This window comes from Mustela lutreola, chromosome 5, assembly GCF_030435805.1.
Source record: "Mustela lutreola isolate mMusLut2 chromosome 5, mMusLut2.pri, whole genome shotgun sequence".
Lineage (NCBI taxonomy): Eukaryota > Metazoa > Chordata > Mammalia > Carnivora > Mustelidae > Mustela > Mustela lutreola.
The window spans coordinates 148015471-148038082 of NC_081294.1; the positions used below are offsets into that span (position 1 = coordinate 148015471).

Here is a 22612-nt window from a genome sequence, read left to right on the forward strand (position 1 = left end):
TCTGCCATGGTCCTCAGCACCTTCCATCTTCCAGCTGCATGAGATGAGAGGCTTTATAGGCTGTCAAGGAGGCCCTCTGGCTTTTCATACATAGCCTTTAATTGGCGATTAATCACCTTCAGCATTTCTCAAATGCACTGACTGCCCCCAACAACCAACATCCAATTCCATACTCGTAATTCTACTTCTCTTGAACTTCTCCGAGGCCTCAGACATTGACCCTACCAGAGCATTCCCAGTATCCCATTCCAGTTAAGCATCGATGAAAGGTTCAACAATTACATTGCCACGGTGGTGGTCCATGCTCCGTGTTCCACCGGTAACGGGATCCTCCATTGGCAACCTACCGGTGCATGATCTGGCTCCAAAGTCTCATGGCAGAATCTGCTTCCTGAGACCATTCTTGGCTATTGCTGCCTTAGATGGGCTTCCCTGGACAGACAGACTGAGACGGAGATTGGCATGCAAGACATCCACCATGGTATGCCATCGGACTCAAAACCTGTGTCTGTTGGCAGTACGATGAGGCAGACAAAAAAAGTAGCAGTGCAGTCACGACAAAGGCCTCAGCTGACCTCATGGGTAGCACTGGAGCTGGGATGACCTTTCAGAGTTGTCCCGCCTTAGGCGAGGGGGCTGGGCTTTTATAACCTGGATGTAGGATGTGTTTGGATCAGAGTCGGGACTTAGGTGAATGAACAGTCTTCAGTTGATGGATATTCAAATAGCAACTCCGCTGAGTGTGCTCAGCCACCAACTCTGCCAGCAGCTGAGGGAATGCGTGCTTCAGTCCTAAAGGATGCACCCAAGAACCTTCTGAGAAGTCTAGTTTCTATTCCCAAATTTCTGCCCTGTTTCCTCCCTCTCACTATTGATAATATTTTAAAAATATATAGTGTATCCTTCCCCCTTAAAAATATTAACAATATGGGCGCCTGGGTGGCTCAGTGGGTTAAAGCCTCTGCTTTGGGCTCAGGTCATGGTCTCAGGGTCCTGGGATCGAGCCCCGCATCGGGCTTTCTGCTCAGCAGGGAGCCTGCTTCCTCCTCTCTCTCTCTGCCTGCCTCTCTGCCTACTTGTGATCTGTCTGTCAAATAAATAAATAAAATCTTTAAAAAATATATTAACAATACATGTACACACTATACACACACACACACACACACACACTTTTTGTTTGTTTGGGGTAATTGGCAGCCTACTGTGATGGTTAATTTTGTGTGTTAACTTGACTGGGCCACAGGGGTGCCCAGACATTTGCTTAAACATTGTGGATGTTCCTGTGAGGGTTTTTAGTTGAAATGAACATTTAAGTCAGTATACTGAGTAAAGCAGAGAGCTCTCCCCAGTGTGGGTGGGCCTCACCCAATCAGTCAAAGACACAAATCAAATAAAAAGGCTGACCCTCACCCAAGTAAGAGAGAATTCCTCCTGCATGTCTTCAAACCAGGACACTGGCTTTTTCCTCCCTTCAGAATCGAACTGACTTTTATAAGAAATCTCTAGTGTTATTTTTAAAATATCACCAACACCATGATTTTATTTAAGGAGATTTATTAAAAGCAATTGGCCCACATGATTACGAAGGCTGACAAGCCCCAAGATCCACAGAGTGAGTCAGCAATCTGAGATTTAAGAGAGCCGAAGATGAAGTTCCAGTCCAAGTCTAGGGGCCTGAGAGCCAGGAGAGCCGAATGGTGTAATTCTAGTCTAAAGGTTGGCAGGCCTAAGACCCGGGATAAACTGATGTGTCAGTTTTTCTGAAGGCAGGAAAAAGCTGATATTCCAATTTGAAGACAGGTGGAAGGAAATTTCTCTTATTTGGATGTGAATCTGCCCCTTTATTCTATTTAGGCCTTCAACGGACTGGACAAGGCCCACCTGCATTAGGAAGAACAATCCCCTTTACTCAGCCTATTGATTTAAAGGCTGTTAATCTTACTATACAGTAAGTTTCCGATGTACAATGGTACAACTTAAAAATTTTCGACTTTATGATGGTGTGAAAGCAGTATGCATTCAGTAGCAACTGTACTTCCAGTTTTGAATGTTTATTTTTCCCCTAGCTAGCGATATGCAGTACAATACTCTCTTGAGTATCTGGGTAGGCAGCAGTGAGCCCAAGCTCCCAGTTGGCCATGCAATCACCAAAGTAAACCAACACATTTAGGACCATTCTATCCATATAACCATCCTGTCTTTCACACTCAGTGTTCAAGAAACTACATGAGACATTCAATAGTTTATTATAAAATTAGCTTTGTGTGAGCTAATTTTGCCCAACTTTAAACTAACATAACTAACATGACGTTGAGCACGTTTAAGGTAGGGTAGGCTACGCTTTGATGTTCAGTAGGTTAGGTTTAACAAATGCATTTCTGACTAAGGATACTGTCAGCTCCTGACTGGTTTATTGAGGAAGATCTATGAATATACAGTCATCCTATTGGCTATTTCTCTAGAGAAAACCTCAACTACTAATATAATACCGTATGTATGTTTTTCCATCTTGCTGTTTTCACTTAACAGTATATTCTAGGGAATCAATCTGTAGCAATGTACACAGCTGTTTCTCATTTGGATAATTCCATAAGATTTCATATTGTGGATGTAAACTAGCTTTCCAACCAATCTCCTTCCAAAGGACATCTGGACCATTCCAGTCTTTTGCTATGATTAGTATGATAGTTACCAGAGTTTTACCAGTTCCTTACTGGTAGGTATTGAAGGTATCTCCAGTTTATAATTTTTTGCTTTATAAAAAACTGATGCAATAAATACCTTCGTGTATACAGAAACCAAGGATGCTAGAAGACTAGAGTCCCGAGAGTGGGTCATGGGTATATGTAAAATGTGTGTTTTTATTTTTAAAAATTTTCACAAAGTCGGGGTGCCTCAGTGTCTCAGTTGGTTGAGTGTCCGACTCTTGCTTTCCGACTCAGGTCATGACCTCATAGGTCATGAGATCGAAGCCCTACTGGGGTCCATGCTCAGTGCAAAATCTGCTTGGGACTCTTTCCCTTTTCCTCTCCCCCCTTCCCTACTCCTCCCTGCGCTCATGTGCTCTCTCTCCCTCAAGAATAAATCAATCTTAAAAAAAACTTTTTTTCACAAAGCTTGGCATATGCTTACAAAAAAAATGTTAACGATATATTACATTCCCACCAGCAATGACAGTTCTCATTCCTCATAACCTCTTCAGCACTGGATGTTGTCACCTGTCCTAATTTTTCTTATATGATGAGTGAAAGTAAAATCTAATTGTCCTTTTAACTCGCATTTCTGACTACTCATAAAATTAAGCATCTCTACCTATTCCTTGGTTAGTAAGAAATAAGTAAGATGACTTGCCTCTTCTCACCATTTGTACAATGTTTTGTTTTTCTTACTAGAATACAATGGGAGATGAAATCCTTTTGATTATTTCCTGAGGTAAAACTAGTAGCTGGCCCAGAAGTTTACCTAATTTTACCTAATTTTGGCACATCCTAATCAAGCCTGAACTTAATCTTCTCACAATTTTTCCCCCAAAACAAAGGGAAAAGAAAAAGGGTGGGGGGAGATCCTGCTAGGCACTATGTGGGGTATTGTTTATAGCTCCCTGAGAGATGGCACAGTAGGCATTTAAAACATATTTATCAAATGATCGAAGACCAGATCAAATTATAAATTCAGGTTGACCACCTGAATGTTCTGCTTTGCAGAACTTTCACCCATCTCTGAACTGATAGGAATCCTAAACAATCGCAGACTGAATATCGATGGCCTCAACAGAAACTCAGCATTAGATAAATATTATTTAGAAAAAATAAAGTGACTTCTTACATCCCAGAGCTCATGAAGTAAAATTCATACATGTCACAAATCTAAGGAAATGTGCCAAATAGAACACGTGGGGAGGACTAAAGCTGTAAAACAACAATAACAAAATACCACCTTGGTCTAACTGGAAGAGGAACTCCATTCATGGTTCAGAAGATAAGACCAAATAAGAAAATGTGGGACAATAATGGGAAATCAGAATAGGAGAGTGTTAAAACTTAAGAAAATGCTTTAGCTTCAATTTTGGGATAGAATAGTCAGGTGGAGCCCCATAGGGTTTTGTGTTCAAAAGTAACTAGGTATTTGCCAAAATTATTCTTCATCAACTCAGCAAGAAGGGACCAGATGAAAAATTTACACCTATCTGTATAAGTAGGTTTTGTGATTTCTCAATATGGATTTTAGAAAAAGATTTGTCATCTCCCACCTCACATCCGTACACAACGTATTACCCCATACATACCTCTTGACTTGTGAAATAACGGATTTTTAGAATAATTAGTGAGTTTTTGAATATTAAAAAAGTATGAATTAAATAAATCAACACCAACAGCTGTTTAACAGTGATAAAATATACTTTTATTTACTTTGTTGAGTTAGAGGGTTGTAAAAAATTATTGCTAAAGTAGATATCAGGCAAACAGAAAGGTGCTTTAGAAGTCCAGTTACCTTGGAGTTTATTTAAACTAAGAGGAAAAGGTCATAATGTTTTCATGCAATACATACTTGGTTCTTTAAATAACCATTGTGACAAATAACAGAAAGAATTATGGAATGATGCACTTGTGATCCATACAAAACACCAACATTTTGGATTGTACATAATTTAAAGAAACGTCTCAAACACTTTTTGAAATACTGTAGTAGCCGATACACAGAGGCATGCCGTAGGTGGGCACAGGAATGCAGTTTATAAAAGAAAGAGAAACATCACACTGGAACTACTCAATTTCTTCAAAATCACTGAGCAAGAAAAGCAACATTGAACTTCCATACCGATTTTACACAACTTTTATACAGTACCTTGACTTAAATCCAAGAGCAAAAGTTAAGACTCTCCTCCTCTATTTTTTGGTAAACAACTGCATGGTAAACTTAGATGACTTTTCCCCCTGGATTTTACCTGGGAGTGGCCTTTTTAATTTTTTATTTAAAAGAGGGCAGGTTTGGCACTTTTATACTGATGTCACCAATGTTAATATTTCTTGGGATCTCAGGAAGATTCATATTCTTTACAGCTGATACAGCACGGGCTGGAGCTCCCGCTAAGCCAGCCTGTATACAGAAGCAAATAAAAGAAAAAGAAAATGTACAACTCAGGTGTAGCTCATCAAAAAACACTAAAAATGGAGGACAATGATAAAAGATTCATATAACAAGCTTAGAGACCAGATGGTAGTTTGAATTGGTATGGGATGGTTACTTTGAAACTCTAATCTATAAAGAGAAAACAGTTGACACATTAAAAAATACAGTGAATACATGCAATGATAAGAACGTAAAAATTTCGATACAAATTAGCCTGCACTACTTAGACATCACATCCACTATTCAAATGACAAAAACCAGGTCTTCCCCTGCACCGTGCCTTACTGACTTATGATATAAGCATGAAGCATATTTTACATCAGTTTCCTTTTAAACATCTCTTGCAATAATCATGATAGATTTGGGGTTTGTTTTGTTTTGCTTTTAAAACAGCATTTATCATCAAAATGTGGTATAAAATAAAAACTTTAACAGATCATACTTGTCTAGTTTCTTTACTTAGGGCTAAACCCTTGAAGCATTTCAAAAGAACAAATTTTTTTAAAAAATTATTTTAATTGCGGAGGCTCTTCTCAATTTTTCTATGGAAGTTCTAGAACACTGAAGAAAAAAAAAATCAGGCTTTTAAAGTAAAGCCTCAGTCTAAAGAGAACAGTTCTGCCTAAAAATGAAACTGCAACAGGAGGACTTTTCCAACCTTTGATGAGTTAGAAAAAAATATAATGATTAAAAATACTTTGTCACATAAAGTAGATCCAACAACATGGGTTCAGTTTACAATATACAAATTTGGAGAAAGAACAGCATAAATGCAAAAGGTATTATTTATGTAAATAAATGAATTTTAAAACATCTAGTAGCATTAGTGTACAGTATTTCACTTTTACCTTAGGGAAATTTATAATTTGTGAAATAATTTTGAAAGAAAATATGCTTAGAAGAAAAATGCATATATATCATCTTTTTCAAATAGCTTCAACAGTCTTGATACTTTTATGGTTTAAGTTAGATTTAGATTTCATCAATTTTTATTCAGGTGACACAATCAAGGCAACATACATCTGAATTCAGTGGCATACATCATCTTGACAAAAGCAGACAATTAGGTAACAAAAACAAATCTTCCATATATGAGACAACGTCTGTGTAATTAGAATTACTAGTTTTAATGTCCCTTTTGAAATTTTAGGGTTTTTTTCTCTTATGTAATCCTACCTCTTTTGTTAATCAAAATAATAATAATAATAAAGCTGTTACCTGAGAAAAATCTTGACTGATACAAAATAGGCCAGTGTAAACTATTTGCTGAATAAAGGATACAAACATTGTTAAGCAATGAAATAAAAGCCACGGATTATCAACTCAGAATCGGAAATAATAGAAAAAATCAGTAAAATAGTATTAATAATAGCTATGGTCCACACAGGCAATGATATAAATGAAACACTCCATATCCAATTAAAGAATGAGTAGGGCTGGAGCATTCAATTTTTGTGATTTAATGGAAGTAAGTTGTTTTTGACTGACCCCTACATTTATACCTACCTGAAGCAACGCAGTTGTTTTTATACCCCCCAAAGATGTTGGAGATACGAATAAATATTGTTTAGAGTAACATGACTCATAATGAAAAGGGTCTTTAATCTGATTATTTCAAGTTCAATGTAGTCCAGCTACCAAAATTTGGAATGGTTTAGGATCAAAGAAGGATCCAGTTCAAAGAAGTTTACTATCTTGTCAAGGCTCTCTTCCTTTTACCCAAAAGTATGTTGTTGGCCAAAGAATAAATTATTTTACAAACTTATAGATATTCTGGAGCTAGTATCAGTTTTCCAGGTAAAAGGATTTTGTAATTTTTCTAATTAAAAAACCAATTTGCCACTATTTTTATTTGGGTGTGTCTCTATAGGGCACAAATGATGAGTAGACTATTTAAAAAAACTACTAATAAGACAAATATTTTAACAGGCATGAATGATCAGAGGATTTTTATTATTGAGATAGAGACAGAGAGAGAAGGTAGATAGGTGTGTATGTTTTACTGGATGCTATGATTTTACTTTTATAAACAGTAAAAATAATTTTTTAAGTATTAAATGTCATTGACAAGCTTTCTTTTCCATAAGACCCTGTACCATGAACAGCTAACTTAACTTGAGCAAAGAAAATGAAAACAAAAATGCATCCTGTAAAATTTCTTTAGATTAAGCCGTTTCTTTGTGACCAAAGATGGTGTCGACTGTTGGCTGCTAATGAGAATACATAAAGTCAATATAGCAATTGATTTAAATAGCATATATGTGCCAAGTTCTTATAATGTAAAACAAAAAGAAGTTTCTAAGTACAACAAACTACAATTCCTCTAAACATAAGCAGCAAGCCATACACATGCAAAGGATGGCAACTATTCAGAACACGCAAATGAATTAAGAGAATCAAATTATTTCTCAAGCATGTTCAATACTTTTGTATAATATGTCATGAATTTAAATGGTAGGGAATAAAAAAATTGTAATGTGCAACTTCAATTTTTAATTAAACTAACATTTTAAGAAATCAGATTTTGCAGACTATAAAATATAAAAAATATAAAAAGTAAGTAGATGCTAAACTGAGCTATCTATATATAAAAACTTATGGGTTAAAAATAAAAGATGTCTCAAGTAGTCAACACCAGAACTGCTATAAAACAAATTTCATTTTTAGACTTCCATGAAAATGAAGTCTGAAACATTTTTATGAAAGAATAAAATGTAAAAGAGGTAATTTGCCATTAGGAGGTCAGTGTGCCAAGAGAGAAGTATAAAGTAATTTTTGTCTTAGTTATGATTTTTTTCAGTAAGATATATTCAAAGCAACAAGATAACTTTTACTAATTCATTTTTTTGAACACTAAAATTTCCAGAAATTAAGCTTACCTGACTTGTTAGTCGTATGTACAATTTAAAATGTAAAATTAAGATATTTCTGACAGTACAACAAAGCTCTTAAAGATTTAAGATTACACAGTTGACACAAAGCAGAAATAAAAAGAATGAAACCCTACTGGAGAAATAACTTGTTTCCATCTATGTTATTATACTCGAGCACCACCAAACTGCAGCAACTCCACTAACAAAAATAAATATATGAATCCAAAGCAGTTAAGAGTATGAATTGGATGAAAGAATGAAGTACAGTATATAAAAGAATGGCCATGTTTTCTCTCCCATGAAATTAAATAAATTAACAGAATTAAGAGAAAGAAAACAAAATGAAGTCTGCAAGTATACCAAAATGAGGCCAAACAGATAGAAGACTTATACAGACATACTCTCGGAAATTTCAAGCACTTGAATCACAAAGATAGTAATGGATGGATATGATTTGTTTTTGATTTTGTTTTTAAATTGCCAGACCCAAAAATAAACAAAATATGTGCAAGCAAAAGTGAAAAAGCAGCACTACTAAAATATATTACGAAGAATCGGAAGGCTCCCTTTTCCTCATACAATAAGCAATTAACTTTCTTGAAGGAAAAAGGAAAGAATCTAGATATTTATTTCATCTAAGACATAAAATACCATCCTACCATCTTAAAATATTTTTTCAAGCTTGAAATACAGAGTAAGATGGTAGTGGGAATGGTCTGTACATACTAAAACCTCTACCCACCCCTCCTGCTGGAAGTTGCTATGCACATTCATAATCTTGACCTAACAGCAAAGTGAAAGAACATCAACATTAATAAACACAGTATTAAATGGTTTCAGACTCAAAATCATTAACAAAATAATGGCAGTTTCTGAATGCATGTTTTGAGCAAAACAGTAAATTCAATTATTTTAACTTCTGAATGCAAAGCAGAATAACTTTTAATCTCGGAATCTGTAATAGGCTTGCTCTTTAAGGGCAGTGCTTTAATACTCCAATTATAAACAAACGGGTTAGAAATGCTCATGACAACCCTCTAGGAAGAACTGTAACATTTTATATAAATTTTTATCAAAATTAGAATATTTAAAAATTTAAAAACCTTCCAAATTATACAATCCAGTTAATATAATCTTCAGTTATAGTTTTAATTTCCAGTACAGCACTTGCCTGTGCAAAATAAATATAGCAGACTAATAATGCCCAATTCATGGATTTAACGTAACTAATTCCAATCATTACACATGAATGCAGGGGTCCTCACCATAATTCTGGAGAAGAACAGAGTGAACTGAATGTCAAGGTAAAAAAGCTGAACCAATTCACAAGCTGACTGGCCAGCATCATTGTATTAGGGCCACTTTTCTTGTTCTCTAAGCTCTTTGAAAATAGATATTGATTAAAAAAAAAAAAGAAAGAAAGCTAATTACTAGTTCTAGTGATGGAAGTTAAAGACCCAAGTGGTTCTTTGCTAAAAAATGACAATTTAACATAAACTAAAGACCAGAACACAGAAATTGGCAGTGATTTGGGTCAGTGGAATAAAGGAGACAATTATGTATTTTCTATTCTGGGGATAAAGTTACAGAGATCTAAGGACCAAAAGTGGTATTCCCAGCTTCACGACAGTGCCTACCATCTTGGGATAAGAAATTAAAAAGCCACCTGTATGTTGCCACTTCTCAAACACATCCAGAAAGTAATACTTAAGTGGCTAAAAAAGCAATGCCAAATTCTCAGTGGCACTTTTCTAATTAGTAAAGTGGATAATCTAACTTGTTGAATTTACAGATTTTTTTTCCCCTCTTTGGGACTCAATATTTTCATTTTGAAATTTTTAAATGGAGGCCTATAAACTTTTTCATTTTTCATCTTTGTATGGCTTTCAACAACAACAACAAAAGCTGTTCGTTAGCATTTAGATTGAAATTAAAAAAAAAAAAACAATTTACACAGTTAACTTAGGGTGTGAAAAAAATGCATAGGAAATGCCAGAGAAAATTTAGTTTTATAAAGCTATGAGTCTATTAAAAACATTTTCAATATGAGGCAATACGCTTTGTAAAAATATCCAATAACAATATTAGTTACTGAGTCTTACTTATTACAGTGTTTAGATGTCAGAAGGTTGCTTCCCTGGAAATCCATTTTATTTTGGTCAAAATATTTAATTCCCATTTTTAGAACATTTAATTTTTAGAAGCTTTAATTCAATTTTGGAAGATTTGTTATCTTATACTTTTTCTTGGCCACTTTTAATACGGAACTGAAAACCATTATGTTAAGACTTTGGGTCTTATGTTTTGGTCATTATGTTAAGACTTTTCCCCATTATGTGGGGAAAAGTACTATTTAAAAGTCACTATTCTAAACCTTCATTGCTTTTCACTTTGTATGCAAAACTCTAAAGGTTCAGCTTTTGGTTTTCAAATTCACAGCTTCCAAACCCCAGCAGGCAATTTTATGTTAGAATCCTAATTTAGAAAGATTGGGGGGGGGGGATCCTCTCTGTGAGAGTTAAATTAATTCCACCATATTATTTTTGAAATACACTCTACATCTTTATATACAAAGTAAACTATCATTTCTACAAATGTAATATGTCAATTAAATGACAATGTTTTAAAAAAAAGAACAAAAAAACTTTCCTTTTACAATGCAGGCAGACAAAACAGAACAAATATGACATCAATGAAACACTAGTAAAATACAGTAAGTCCAATAAAAGATGAAGAAACTACAAGGAGAAACTAGAATGAAAAATAGGCTACAGGGACTACATGGGTTCATTAACACAAAGAATTTTTGAGTCTGGCCTAAATAATTAATTGCCTTTGACATCATTTTGCTTTCCCTTTGTTAAAGTACAGTTTTCTCAAAGTCAGCAATACCTTGTCTACCTGTCCTGTCTGGGAGATTGAAAGATAAAGGTCTGTAAGAGAGAAGAATGGAAAGAGCTAGAAAGATCAGGATGTTCGGAAAAAAAGAAGACTGACTTTAAAAAAGTAGTGACTATATTCAGACCCATTTATTCATAACATGAAATACATAAAACCTAACAAGTCTCCCCAACCCCACCCCTCTACCTCCACCCCCAGGGAGTCCTTTTATTCCTAGGAAGATTCCTGAGTGCCTCTTAAACTTCCCCCAAATCCCACCAACCCCCCAGCTTAAACCCTCCTTTTCCCAGACCCCAGTGTCATAGTAAACCATTTTTCTGTCAAATCAGGATAGATGAAAATACATTCAGAGCATATCTTAGTTTCTCCTCTCTTTAAAGATCTGGGAGATCTTTGCTTCTACCTGTCTAGGTTATTAGGAATTAAACTGGTCCACTTTCCACTGTCACCAGAAATATACTACCTTTAAACCAAAATAATAAAATCTTTAATTTCTGACAAAGTAAAGTCACCTAGGTATATCCATGTTGTATCTTTAAAGTTGTATCTTAATTATACTCAGGCTGATTTTTAAAAAATAAATGCTATTCTCAATACCATTTAAATTAATCTTAAAAGAATGATAACCAGGTCTTTTCATCAACCATGATATTCTAAATTTTAACTATTTCTTGACAAGTTTTTGCTTGCATAATAAAGTTTAACTAAAGTTTAAGGAAGACTCAGATTAATTAAAGCTTATAGTGTGTTCTCAAATAATTTTGGATTATTCTGCAGTTATATATTTGGTATATATATATCTAGTTTAAGTAAAAGGGAAATGGGATCCATACTGAAAACTCTTAACATTCCAATGTATCTGGAAAAAGGGTGGCAGTCTTCCAAACATATTACAAAAATTACTGAAGAATAGCACAAAGCCAACATTATTTTTGGCATAATTTTTTAAAATAGTGATCACGACTAAATGGCCTCACTTTGACTCAAAATTCTATTTTATAACTAAAATAGTAGCAGACATCACATATAGAGAAGCACCTGATTAAAAAAAAACATAATGTTGTGGTCTATTCCCAGACTTAAAATATATTTCCTAGTAGAGGAGAAAAATTAATTTGTAGTAGGTAACAGCTAACTATACAAATTAAAAGATCAGTGAATGAAAAATATCAGTACCTTTTCCACCAGTATTAAAACCATTTTAAACATAATTGTTTCTGTGAGGAGATTTTTTTAAGTTACAGTATTCTTAAAACTATTTCCATTGAAAATGTAAAATTTCGTATTTTACTGCTCTATTTTACAGATAAGGAAAAATTGTCTCATTTGCCAAGTGTTACTGGACAATCAGAAAGCAAATATCTATTATGCAATTATTATAGGTCCTTCATGACTTTTGTCAGTATGTTAATAGCAAACCAAGGACAAAAAAAATAAAAAAATAAAAAAGAGGACACCACCAATGAAAAGAAGTTAAAAACCTGGAATATGAACATTCCAGACAAAAGGTCAATATATTTTTTACAGATGATTACACAGAAGTCACAAATTCCCACATATCCATTCATTTCTGACTGATTATTAAAGGATTGTGTCACTGTCTGTCTCTTGGCATTTAGAATCTATATCCATAGGTTTTTGTAAAGCAAGTTTGCACAAATTACATAAAACTTCGAGTTATCACTTATGACTTTAATAGCTGAGAGGTTATAGTAAATCTTTTATTATACTAAATAAGATGCAACAAACCAACTATACTAAATAATATTGTGAGTTCTTTTCCTTGTCCTAAAACAAAACTTTCTGTATTAATCTCATTTGTTTTCCCTTTTCAAAACCCAGTATTTTAAAAATTGGCTGTAGGACACACCAAATATTAGTAGTTATTTAAGAGTCATCATTATAAGTGTCTCCTTTAGGCAACTCACAGGGATGGTAAATTGAGTTATAGAGAAATGCAGGACTATTTCACTTTAGAAGAGAACACTGGAAAATGTTTTTCTACAAAGCTTCAACTGTTTCTAACCCTTAGGTTTTGCATTTAGCCATCTTCCTGTGTTTCATTCAATTCCAATGAAGATAGCATTATGTTAAACTGATTCTTTAAAATGCCAACAAGATAAAAATTCTTTAGAACTCACCTGCTATAAATTAATACTAGCATATTTTTAATACCTTGCTGCTTTTATAGTAATAATCACTGTAAATCAACCAAGCACCTGAGCTGGTATTAATCATTATAAATAAAATTTATTTTTCTAGTCTTATTTATGACTATAACTATGAAAGGTAACAAGTATAGTGCTGAATGACATGTCAAAACCATTCATCTTTCTAAACTTCTGCTAGAGTAATAAGAACTACAGTGGCTCAATTACAATACTTGTTATTGATACTCAGCCTAATACTGAGGAAAGAGTCACGAAAATTCTAAAGTAGGGTTTTACACAATGCTCAGGTGCTGGTTGATCCTCACACACCTCATCTAACAGCACAAAGCTAAGCACGTGTAACTAACCAAATCTTCCTCCTATAAAATACAGAAAAAGCCATGAACACATGTATCATTGTATAAAATATGTGATACGTAGCCAGCTTGTCAGTGACCTCTGGAAGGATCCAGAATTAAAAGATTAAAGCAATGAATTTCTTTTTTCAGTGTTCACTCAGGCTTGCAAAGCACGAGGTAGAACACTACTTCCTCATGAGAATTCCATTTCCTCTCCTTTCCTTTTCCAGAAATAGTTCTGTGACACCAAAATTATATATCTTTAAAATATCAGGTCTAAGATTTCCTTGATGATTACTAAGGTTTTGTAGAGCAAATACTGATTTCATTATTCAAACACATAGTTTCTTTTTTAAGCTATTAAGAATCTGGAATTGTGTTTATTACCCAAGGCAGTTATAACCGTGGTTAAAAAAAGAGAACATGAAACTATCAGGTAGTTAGTAGTCACAGAACATTTAACATACTAAGATACATATATTCAATTTTTTAAAAAACTGAATAAGCCTATCAGCTGTATTTAAGGGTGATACTGAAGGACAAACAGTGAAAGCTACACATCATGCATAATTTATGATCATGCTTACTACCTCCATCAACTAGAGAGCTTTCCATTCTTACCTCAGATTTCTCCAGCTTATTTTGTGCATCAATTTGAGTAACAATCTCATTCATGTTGGTCTCCAGTACCATTCCCCCCATCACCATTTCTGCAAGAATATTGTGAACCTAAAGGGAAAAATAACATACTATAAAGAAAATTCAGTACAAAAATGTTTCATCATTCCAGCAGCTTTTGTTTCAAACACTGCTGTGACTACTTCATAAGTATGAAGTGTAAAATAAAAATAGTTTGGAGGGCTTACAATCCATGTTTGCTACTACTATGCAGCCTGAGACAGTTACAGAACCTCTTTAAGTCTTAGTTTAATGGGTTCTAAAACAGATATTAATAGTGTCTCCCTCCTAGACTGTTGAAAGGATTAAATGAGGTCATCCCTGGAAGTGCTAAAAACAAAGTAAATGAGTAATAAACACCAACTATTACTGTAACCAGTTTAACGTTAAAAAAGTATCTACAATGGCCTTTTATGCCAGATTCTTGGCCAATAATTATTAAGTTGTTCTATACTCAAGGCATTTAATGAAGCTATGTGACACTGTAACAAGCTCCTGATTGAAATAAAGCAAAATTTCTTATTATTGTGGGTATTTTAATAATGTTTTTGTCCCAAATACCTCCATATATGTAATACTTAGATTTTTTTATCATCAAATATACAATCTTACAGTGACTAAAAATAGCATCTTCCACTGGGGAGAAGAAATATAATCCAGGTGTTTTTTCACAGGTAGTTACTGAATCAAAAATCACCAACTCAAAGGTGAACTAGGGTATCACAGAATAGCATACTTTGTTTTAATTTTTAAAAAACAACGTGGTGGTATAAAGAATGGAGACTCTGAAATTAGGTATGAATACTGACTCTACCACGCGTTAGTTGTATGCCCTTCAGCACCCATACAACTGTTACCTTATCTGTGAAATAGAGATAAAAGTAGTATAGACACCTCATCCAGTCATCATAAGGATTAAAAAAATTGATGCAGGGACGCCTGGGTGGCTCAGTCGGTTAAGCAGCTGCCTTTGGCTCAGGTCATGATCCCAGCGTCCTGGGATCAAGTCCCATATCCGGCTCCTTGCTCGGCAGGGAGCCTGCTTCTCCCTCTGCCTCTGCCTGCCTCTCTGTCTGCCTGTGCTCGCTCACTCTCTCCCTCTATCTCTGACAAATAAATAAAATCTTAAAAAGAAAAATTGATGCAAAGTATGTAGCATTGAGCCTAAAAGAAACTATGAAGTAATTTTATTTTAAGATTTATTTGTTTTAGAGAGAGAGGGTGCGCACGAACATGGGGTTAGGAGCAGATGAGAGAAAGAATTCCAAGGAGACTCCTTCCTGAGGGCAGAGCCAGACACAGGGCTCCATCCCAGGACCCTGAGATCATGACCTGAGTCAAAATCAAGAGTGGGCTGCTTAACCTACTGAGCCACCCAGGCGCCCCCAGTAATTTTATTTTAAGCAAAAACTGTTTTTGGCTAAATAGGTAATTACCAAATTCGATTTCCATTCCTTTATAAGACTGCATGCAAATGTATACATGATTTTTAAATCCTAACATCATTTACTAATTTTCATTTTGGAAAGATGGGACACCTCACATACAACTCTTGAAGAAAGAATTATAGAAATTACTCTTCCTAGCAAACAAAACCAGAAACCACAATTGTTTTAAAAACTAGTGCTAGTCCACAATAGCCAAACTATGGAAAGAACCTAGATGTCCATCAACAAATGAATGGATAAAGAATACTATGCAGCCATCAAAAGAAATGAAATCTTGCCATTTGCGACGACGTGGTTGGAACTAGAGGATATTATGCTTAGTGAAATAAGTCAATCGGAGAAAGACAACTTTCATATGATCTCCCTGATATGAGGAAGTGGAGAGGCAATGTGGGGGGCTTGGAGAGTAGGAAAGAAAAAATGAAAGAAGATGGGATCGGGAGGGAGACAAACCATAAAAGACTCAATCTAAAAAAACAGACTGAGGGTTGCTGGGGGGAGGGGGGATGAGAGAGGATGGTGGGATATGGACATTGGGGAGGGTATGTGCTATGATGAGTGCTGTGAAATGTGTAAACATGGCGATTCACAGACCTGTACCCCTGGGGATAAAAACACATTATATGTTTATTAAAAAATTTAAAAATTAAATTTAAAAAATCTTAAAAAAAAAAACTAGTGCTAAAAAAAAAAAAAAACTAGTGCTGAATATCATCACTCCTAACTGATATCCCTTTTGTGACTAAATACCACTTTTATTTAATTCTCACATTAACCTTTGTAACAGTTAAGAAAATAAACCAGCTTACTCAAGACACAAACAAATATGTAGCAAACGAACAATTAAAACCTAAGTCTGAGTGACCCAAGTCTCATTCTTTGCTTTCTTCTGTTAAACTAATACATCAAATCGATACAGTAAATTAATTTTTAGTCATAATCTATGAAGATTCAATTAAAGGTCAAGAAAGTGATTGGATGATAAAATATAAATACCCTACAACAGCTAACAGGTTTCAACCATATGGAGGAAAAGTGTTCAGAAAGAAAGCCCACAGCCAGCGACATTAAGACTTCTGTTTTATCAGAACTTTCCCTCTTTTTCTTTTTTTAAGATTTTATTTATTTATCTGACAGAGATCACAAGTAGGCAGAGAAACAGGCAGAGAGAGGGGGGGAAGCAGGCTCCCCACTGAGCAGAGAGCCTGTTGTGGGGCTTGATCCAGGATGCTGGGATCATGACCTGAGCCAAAGGCAGAGGCTTAACCCATTGAGCCACCCAGGCGCCCCTACCCTCTTCTTTTTAAAACAAATTCTCACGAGAAAGCACAATTTGTAATGCTGATAAAAGTACAGCAACTCCAGTGAATCTTGGAGCACTGCATCAAAAACTAATGATGTATTTTAGGGTGACTAACATAACACAATAAAAATTAAAACAAACAAACAAAAAGTACAGCAACTCCACCAACCCCACCTTGTTCAGGCTTATACATTTACTACTGCCTTTCCAGAAATCTCAGAAACACATGTTTAGTGTTTTAGTGGAAGCCACAGATTTCAGTATTATAGAAATGTTTACAAAGGTTAAAGGTATTAAAATATGAGTAGCCTGCAAATGTGGGTCATACTCAAGAAATACTAAGAACATATGTCAACTTAATAAGGACTAAGATGTAATTTTTTCCTCAAAGTAAAAATAACTCCTATGAAAGCAAATTCAGAAATCTCAAGAAAATAAAAAATACAAATCTCATTTGTATTTAGCCTATGAGCTAAATCCTTAAGCATAACCTCATTTATTAGAAATATAATATATATTTATTAAAAATAAAATATATAATAAATGCCAAAAGGATATATTCTAGGTGACGAGGTAGAAATTCCAGAGATTAACAATATAGGAATGAGAATTATCAATTGGGAGATGAATCCAACATTATTAAGGTCATGGTATTCAAATAAGGTATGGAGGGATCATTTAGAAGCTATCTAGTGAAAGAAAACTTCATATTCTAATAACTGGGAGGAATTTTTAGCAGACTTAGTAAGAGAAAGAAGATGATAAAAGCTTTGCTTTTAGCTTAGCCCTAACACATAGGCTGACATATTCTAGCATTTTGTTTTATAAATTTTACCTAAAACAGATTTTTTTTTTCTTTTTTAAAGAGAGAGAGTGCAGGGGCACCTGGGTGGCTCAGTGGGTTAAGGCCTCTACCTTCAGCTCAGGTCATGATCCCAGCGTCCTGGGACCAAGCCCCGAGTCGGGCTCTCTGCTCAGCGGGGAGCATGCTTCCCTTCCTCTCTCTCTGCCTGCCTCTCTGCCTACTTGTGATCCCTGTCTGTCAGATAAATAAATAAAATCTTTAAAAAAAAAGAGAGAGAGAGAGAAAGAGTGCACAAGAGAGGGATGGGCAAAGGGAAAGGGAGAGAGAGAATCTCAAGCAGGCTCCACACCCAGCAAGGAGCCCGACGTGGGGCTGGATCTCACAACTCTGAGATCAGGACCTGAGCTGAAATCAGAAATCGGACGCTTAACCAACTGAGCCACTCAAGCATCTCTTACTTAAAGCAGATTTTAATGGAAATAAAAGGGTAACATTATGCTTAAAATATAATTCATCTAATAAATTGCTTTGATGTTCACCTAAGATAAAGGTTGAATGGGCTTTTTCTTGAATTTTCATAGGTATTTAATTTTTTTAAAAAAACTAGCAAATAGCACATTATTAATGTATTTTTGCTTTTTTGTTTGTTTTTAACTATATATGTCCGATCTACGCAACTCCATACTTCTTCTAGGTCTCTCTATTCAAAGATAATCACAGTTCATTCTATCTTGAACAGGTTTCCCCCACTTTCCCAAAGTTCCCCGTACACCCTTCACTTTTTAAAAAGGCCTACATTCATACCTGCTTTTGCTAACTGAAAGAAATCCAAAGAGAATTTTCCCTTCTGTGACCACTTTGGCTTACGAAATGTTTCAAAGGAACACTCTACGTTTTAGACAACAAGGGAAACCTGCATATCGTTCACAAAAACTTCTTAGGCATATACTTGTTATGTGTGTGTAAAGGTATGTCTAATTTATACAAATGAGATCATGTAACATACACATAAAGTCACAGTTCTGCAAGAGAATAAAGAATGGACTGAAAGAGGTAGTAGAAAATAAGGGTGTGAATTAAGAAAATAATAAAGGATACTGGTGCCTGGTCTATGTACAAGAATGATCAATGAAACTTTGTTGGTAAGAGTAAAGAAACAAAACCACAGAACTGTAAAATGGTGAATCCACACTATTTGTTTTATGTTTCTACTCAAATTCCAGTTAGTATATGGTATAATATTAGTTTCAGGTATACAGTATGGTGATTCAACATTTACTTAAAACAGCTGGTGCTCATCACAAGTGTACTCCTCAATCCCTATCACCTGTTTCACCTCTCCCTCCCACCCACCCCTGCTTTGGGGACCATCAGCTTGTTCTTCATAGTCAAGACTCTAGGGCACCTTGCTCAGCATTCAGCGGGGAGTCTGCTTCTCTCCCTCTCTCTCGCTCCCTCTGCCCCCACCCCAAATAAATAAATCTTTAAAAAAAGAAAAAGTGTGTTTCTTAGTATGTACACTCTTAATTACCACACACTTAAAAACGAGACATCTAGGGGCACCTGGGTGGCTTGGTGGGTTAAAGCCTCTGCCTTTGGCTCGGGTCATGATCCCAGGGTCCTGGGATCGAGCCCTGCATCGGGCTCTCTGCTCCTCGGGGAGCCTGCCTCCCCCACCACACCCGTCTACCTGTGATCTCTGTCAAATAAATAAATAAAATCTTTTTTAAAAAATGAGACATCTAGAGATTCCTCAGTCATATAGATTATTAGATGAAAAGTGAATGGGACAGAATAATATCTATAATATGGTCCCACTGAGGTTTACAAAAAAAAAAAAATACATATACGTACACACTCAGATATACCCAGAAAGTTCCTGGAAAGACAAATACTTTTTAGTCATTTACCTACTGAAGGACATCTTGTTTGTCTCCAAGTATGTCCAATTATGGAAAAGGCTGCTATAAACATCTGTGTGCAGGTTTTTTTGGTAGACTTATTTTCAACTCCTTTGGATAAACACCAAAGAGCATGATTGCTGGCTTATATCATAAGAACATGTTTAGTTTTGTCAGAAACCACCACAATGTCTTCCAAAGTGGCTGCGCCATTTTGCATTCCCACCAGCAACGAATCAGAGTTCCTTGCCAGCACTAGGTGTTGTCAAGTGTTCCAGATTTTGGCTATTCTAACTGGAGGACTGAGGGAGAACAAAGATGGGTCTTTCACTTTATCATTTTTATGTTTTGAAAACTTTTAGCATGTGTATATATTAAAAAAAAAAAAAAAACCCTTGGTAAAAATAAAAGAGTGACCATGCAGTAATTCAGAGGAATAGTTTAAAGGCTATAGTCATGCATATACTGAAGCTGTTTAAGAGGCAGCACAAAGGTGTTTAATATTTGTTAATGATAAGACAAGCATGCCATTTTTTCCATGCATTTTTTTTCCTAAAGATTTTATTTATTTGAGAGAGAGAGAGAGAGAGACCACATGTGCACAAGCAGGAGGGGCAGAAAGAGAGGGAGAAGGAGACTCCCTGCTGAGCAGGGAGCCCAACATGGGACTCCATGCCAGGACCCTGAGATCATGACCTGAGCTGAAGGGAGCTGAAGGCCGACGCTTAACTGACTGAGTCACCCAGGCTCCCTCCATACATTTATTTTTTTTGTTATTATTTTATTTAAATTTTTTTATTTAAAATATTTTAAAAATTTTTTAAATTAAAGTTTTTATTTAAATTCTAGTTAGTTAACATAAAGCGTAATACTTGTTTTGGGAGCAGAATTTTGTAATTCAACACTTAAATATAACACCCAATGCTTATCACAAGTGTCCCCCTTAATGCCAATCAGCCACCTAGCCCATCCCCCACCCACCTCCCATTCCAGCCACTGTCTGTTCTCTACAGTCAAGAGTCTCTTACGGTTTGCCTCCCTTTTTCCTTCCCCTATGTCCACCGGTTTGTTTCTTAAATTCTATATGTTAAGTGAAATCATATGGTATGTTTCTTTCTCTGACTTACTTCGATGAACATAATACTTCCTAGCTGTATCCACACTGTTGCAAGTGGCAAGCTTTCATTCTCTTTGATGGCTGAGCAGTATTCCATTATATCTACACCACATCTTCTTTATCCATTCATCAGTCGATGGACACGGACTCTTTACATAATTTGGCTATTGCTGATAATGAACAGTGGGGTGCATGTGCCCCTCTGAATCAGTATTTTTGTATCCTTTGGGTAAATACCTAGTGGTGCAATTGCTGTATCGTAAGGTAGTCCTTTTTTAATGTTTTGAGGAATATCCATACTGTATTCCAAAGTGCTGCACTTTCATGCATTTAAATAGTAAAAATTCTGGGATGCCTGGGTGGCTCAGTGGGTTAGGCGGCTGCCTTCGGCTCAGGTCATGATCCTAACATCCTGGGATTGAGTCCCACATCAGGCTCCTTGCTCAAGAGGAGCCTGCTTCTCCCTCTGCCTCTGCCTGCCACTCTGCCTGCCTGTGTTCTCTCTCTCTCTCTGACAAATAAATAAATAAAATCTTTAAGAAATAAAAATAAATAGTAAAAATTCTATCTCAAAGATGTGTCAGTGCAGAACTTGGAGACTTTTGCTTAATGCTACTCTAACTTATTTAAGATTAAATGGCCTATTATTATTATTTTTTAAAGATTTTATTTTTATTTAACAGACAGAAATCACAAGTAGGCAGAGAAGCAGGCAGAGAGAGAGGAGGAAGCAGGCTCCCCGCTGAGCAGAGAGCCCGATGCGGAGCTCGATCCCAAGACCGTGGGATCATGACCTGAGCCGGAGGCAGAGGCTTTAACCCACTGAGCCACCCAGGCACCTGGTCTCTATATTATTATTATTTATAAAATATATTGTACATTGTGGGTATCTAATAAATATTATATACAATTTTTTCTTCAAAATTATTTATCTCAATTATCTCAAAATTCAAAAGTTAAAGAACAAACCATATGGGTTTTTTTAAAGCAATTTTTAGTATTCCATTTGTAAAACATGTTTATTAAATTTTTTAAAAAGCTTTTATTTAAATTCCCATTAGTTAACATACAGTGTAGTATTAGTTTCAGGTGTGCAATATAGTGATTCAAACCTTCCAGACATTACCCAGTGCTCATCACACATGTTTGTTAAATACTTACTTAAAGGGCTTACTGGACAGCAGCAGCCTTGTTTGAGTAAAGCATACGTAACCATTGGAAAGTAAAATGAAGACTAAATCAAACACATTTCACTTTTTAACAATAACAAGCAGCTAGATAACAATAACTAGACTGAAGCAAATATAAAAAGGGACAAAGAAAGGAAAAAAGGTCAAATTATACAGATTCCTTTCTACCGTCACTTGTTTGCAGAGCATAAAAGTTAACTTTGCTATAACTTATGTTAGAAATGAAATCCTCTGCACCAAGTATTCTTACTTTCACTATCTTAATATCTGACTATGGGGTGGTCAAGTAATATGTGGCATATCATTCTGTTTAATTCTCCACCTAAGAATAAAGCTGATATGCATGTATTGATATGGTTCACCTAAAGACAGATGAAGTTAACAAAGCCAGGCATAGCACACTGTACAAAATAAAAACAAATAAAAAACTGGGGCACCCCGTGGTTCAATCATTAAGCATCTGCCTTCTGCTCAGGTCAGGATTCCTGGGTTCGAGCCCCGCATTGGGAGCCTGCTTCTCCCTGTCCCACTCCACCTGCTTGTGTTCCCTCTCTCATTCTCTCAAATAAATTTTAAAAAATCTTTAAAAACAAACAAAACTCTATCAATCACTAAACCAAGAGAACTATGTATATCTTTGAAAATATATAGGAAAATAGTCTAGAAGCCTACCTAGCCAAATTATTAAAAGAAATTACTTCAGGGAAACAGTATAGGATGGGGCTGAGTGTATATAAGGAGGGGGACAAGGTAAGAA

General features: G+C 35.5%; 1 protein-coding gene across 4 annotated transcripts in view; it reads right to left on the reverse strand.

Annotated features, from left to right (window-relative positions):
* Positions 1–4378: 4378 nt before the first annotated feature.
* The window catches only part of AP3S1 (adaptor related protein complex 3 subunit sigma 1), a 77166-nt gene continuing 58932 nt past the window's right edge, over positions 4379–22612 (reverse strand). For 2 of the 4 annotated variants that reach the window (XM_059175819.1, XM_059175818.1), the window contains 3 exons: positions 14035–14142; positions 10896–10936; positions 4986–5097 (listed from right to left, as the gene is read on the reverse strand). In XM_059175819.1, the coding sequence (XP_059031802.1) occupies positions 10901–10936; positions 14035–14142 (144 nt within the window). In that variant the 3' untranslated portion in view covers positions 4986–5097; positions 10896–10900. Of the gene's footprint in view, positions 5098–10895; positions 10937–14034; positions 14143–22612 lie in introns of all 4 variants that reach the window. The other 2 variants (XM_059175817.1, XM_059175816.1) reach the window with 1 other exon arrangement.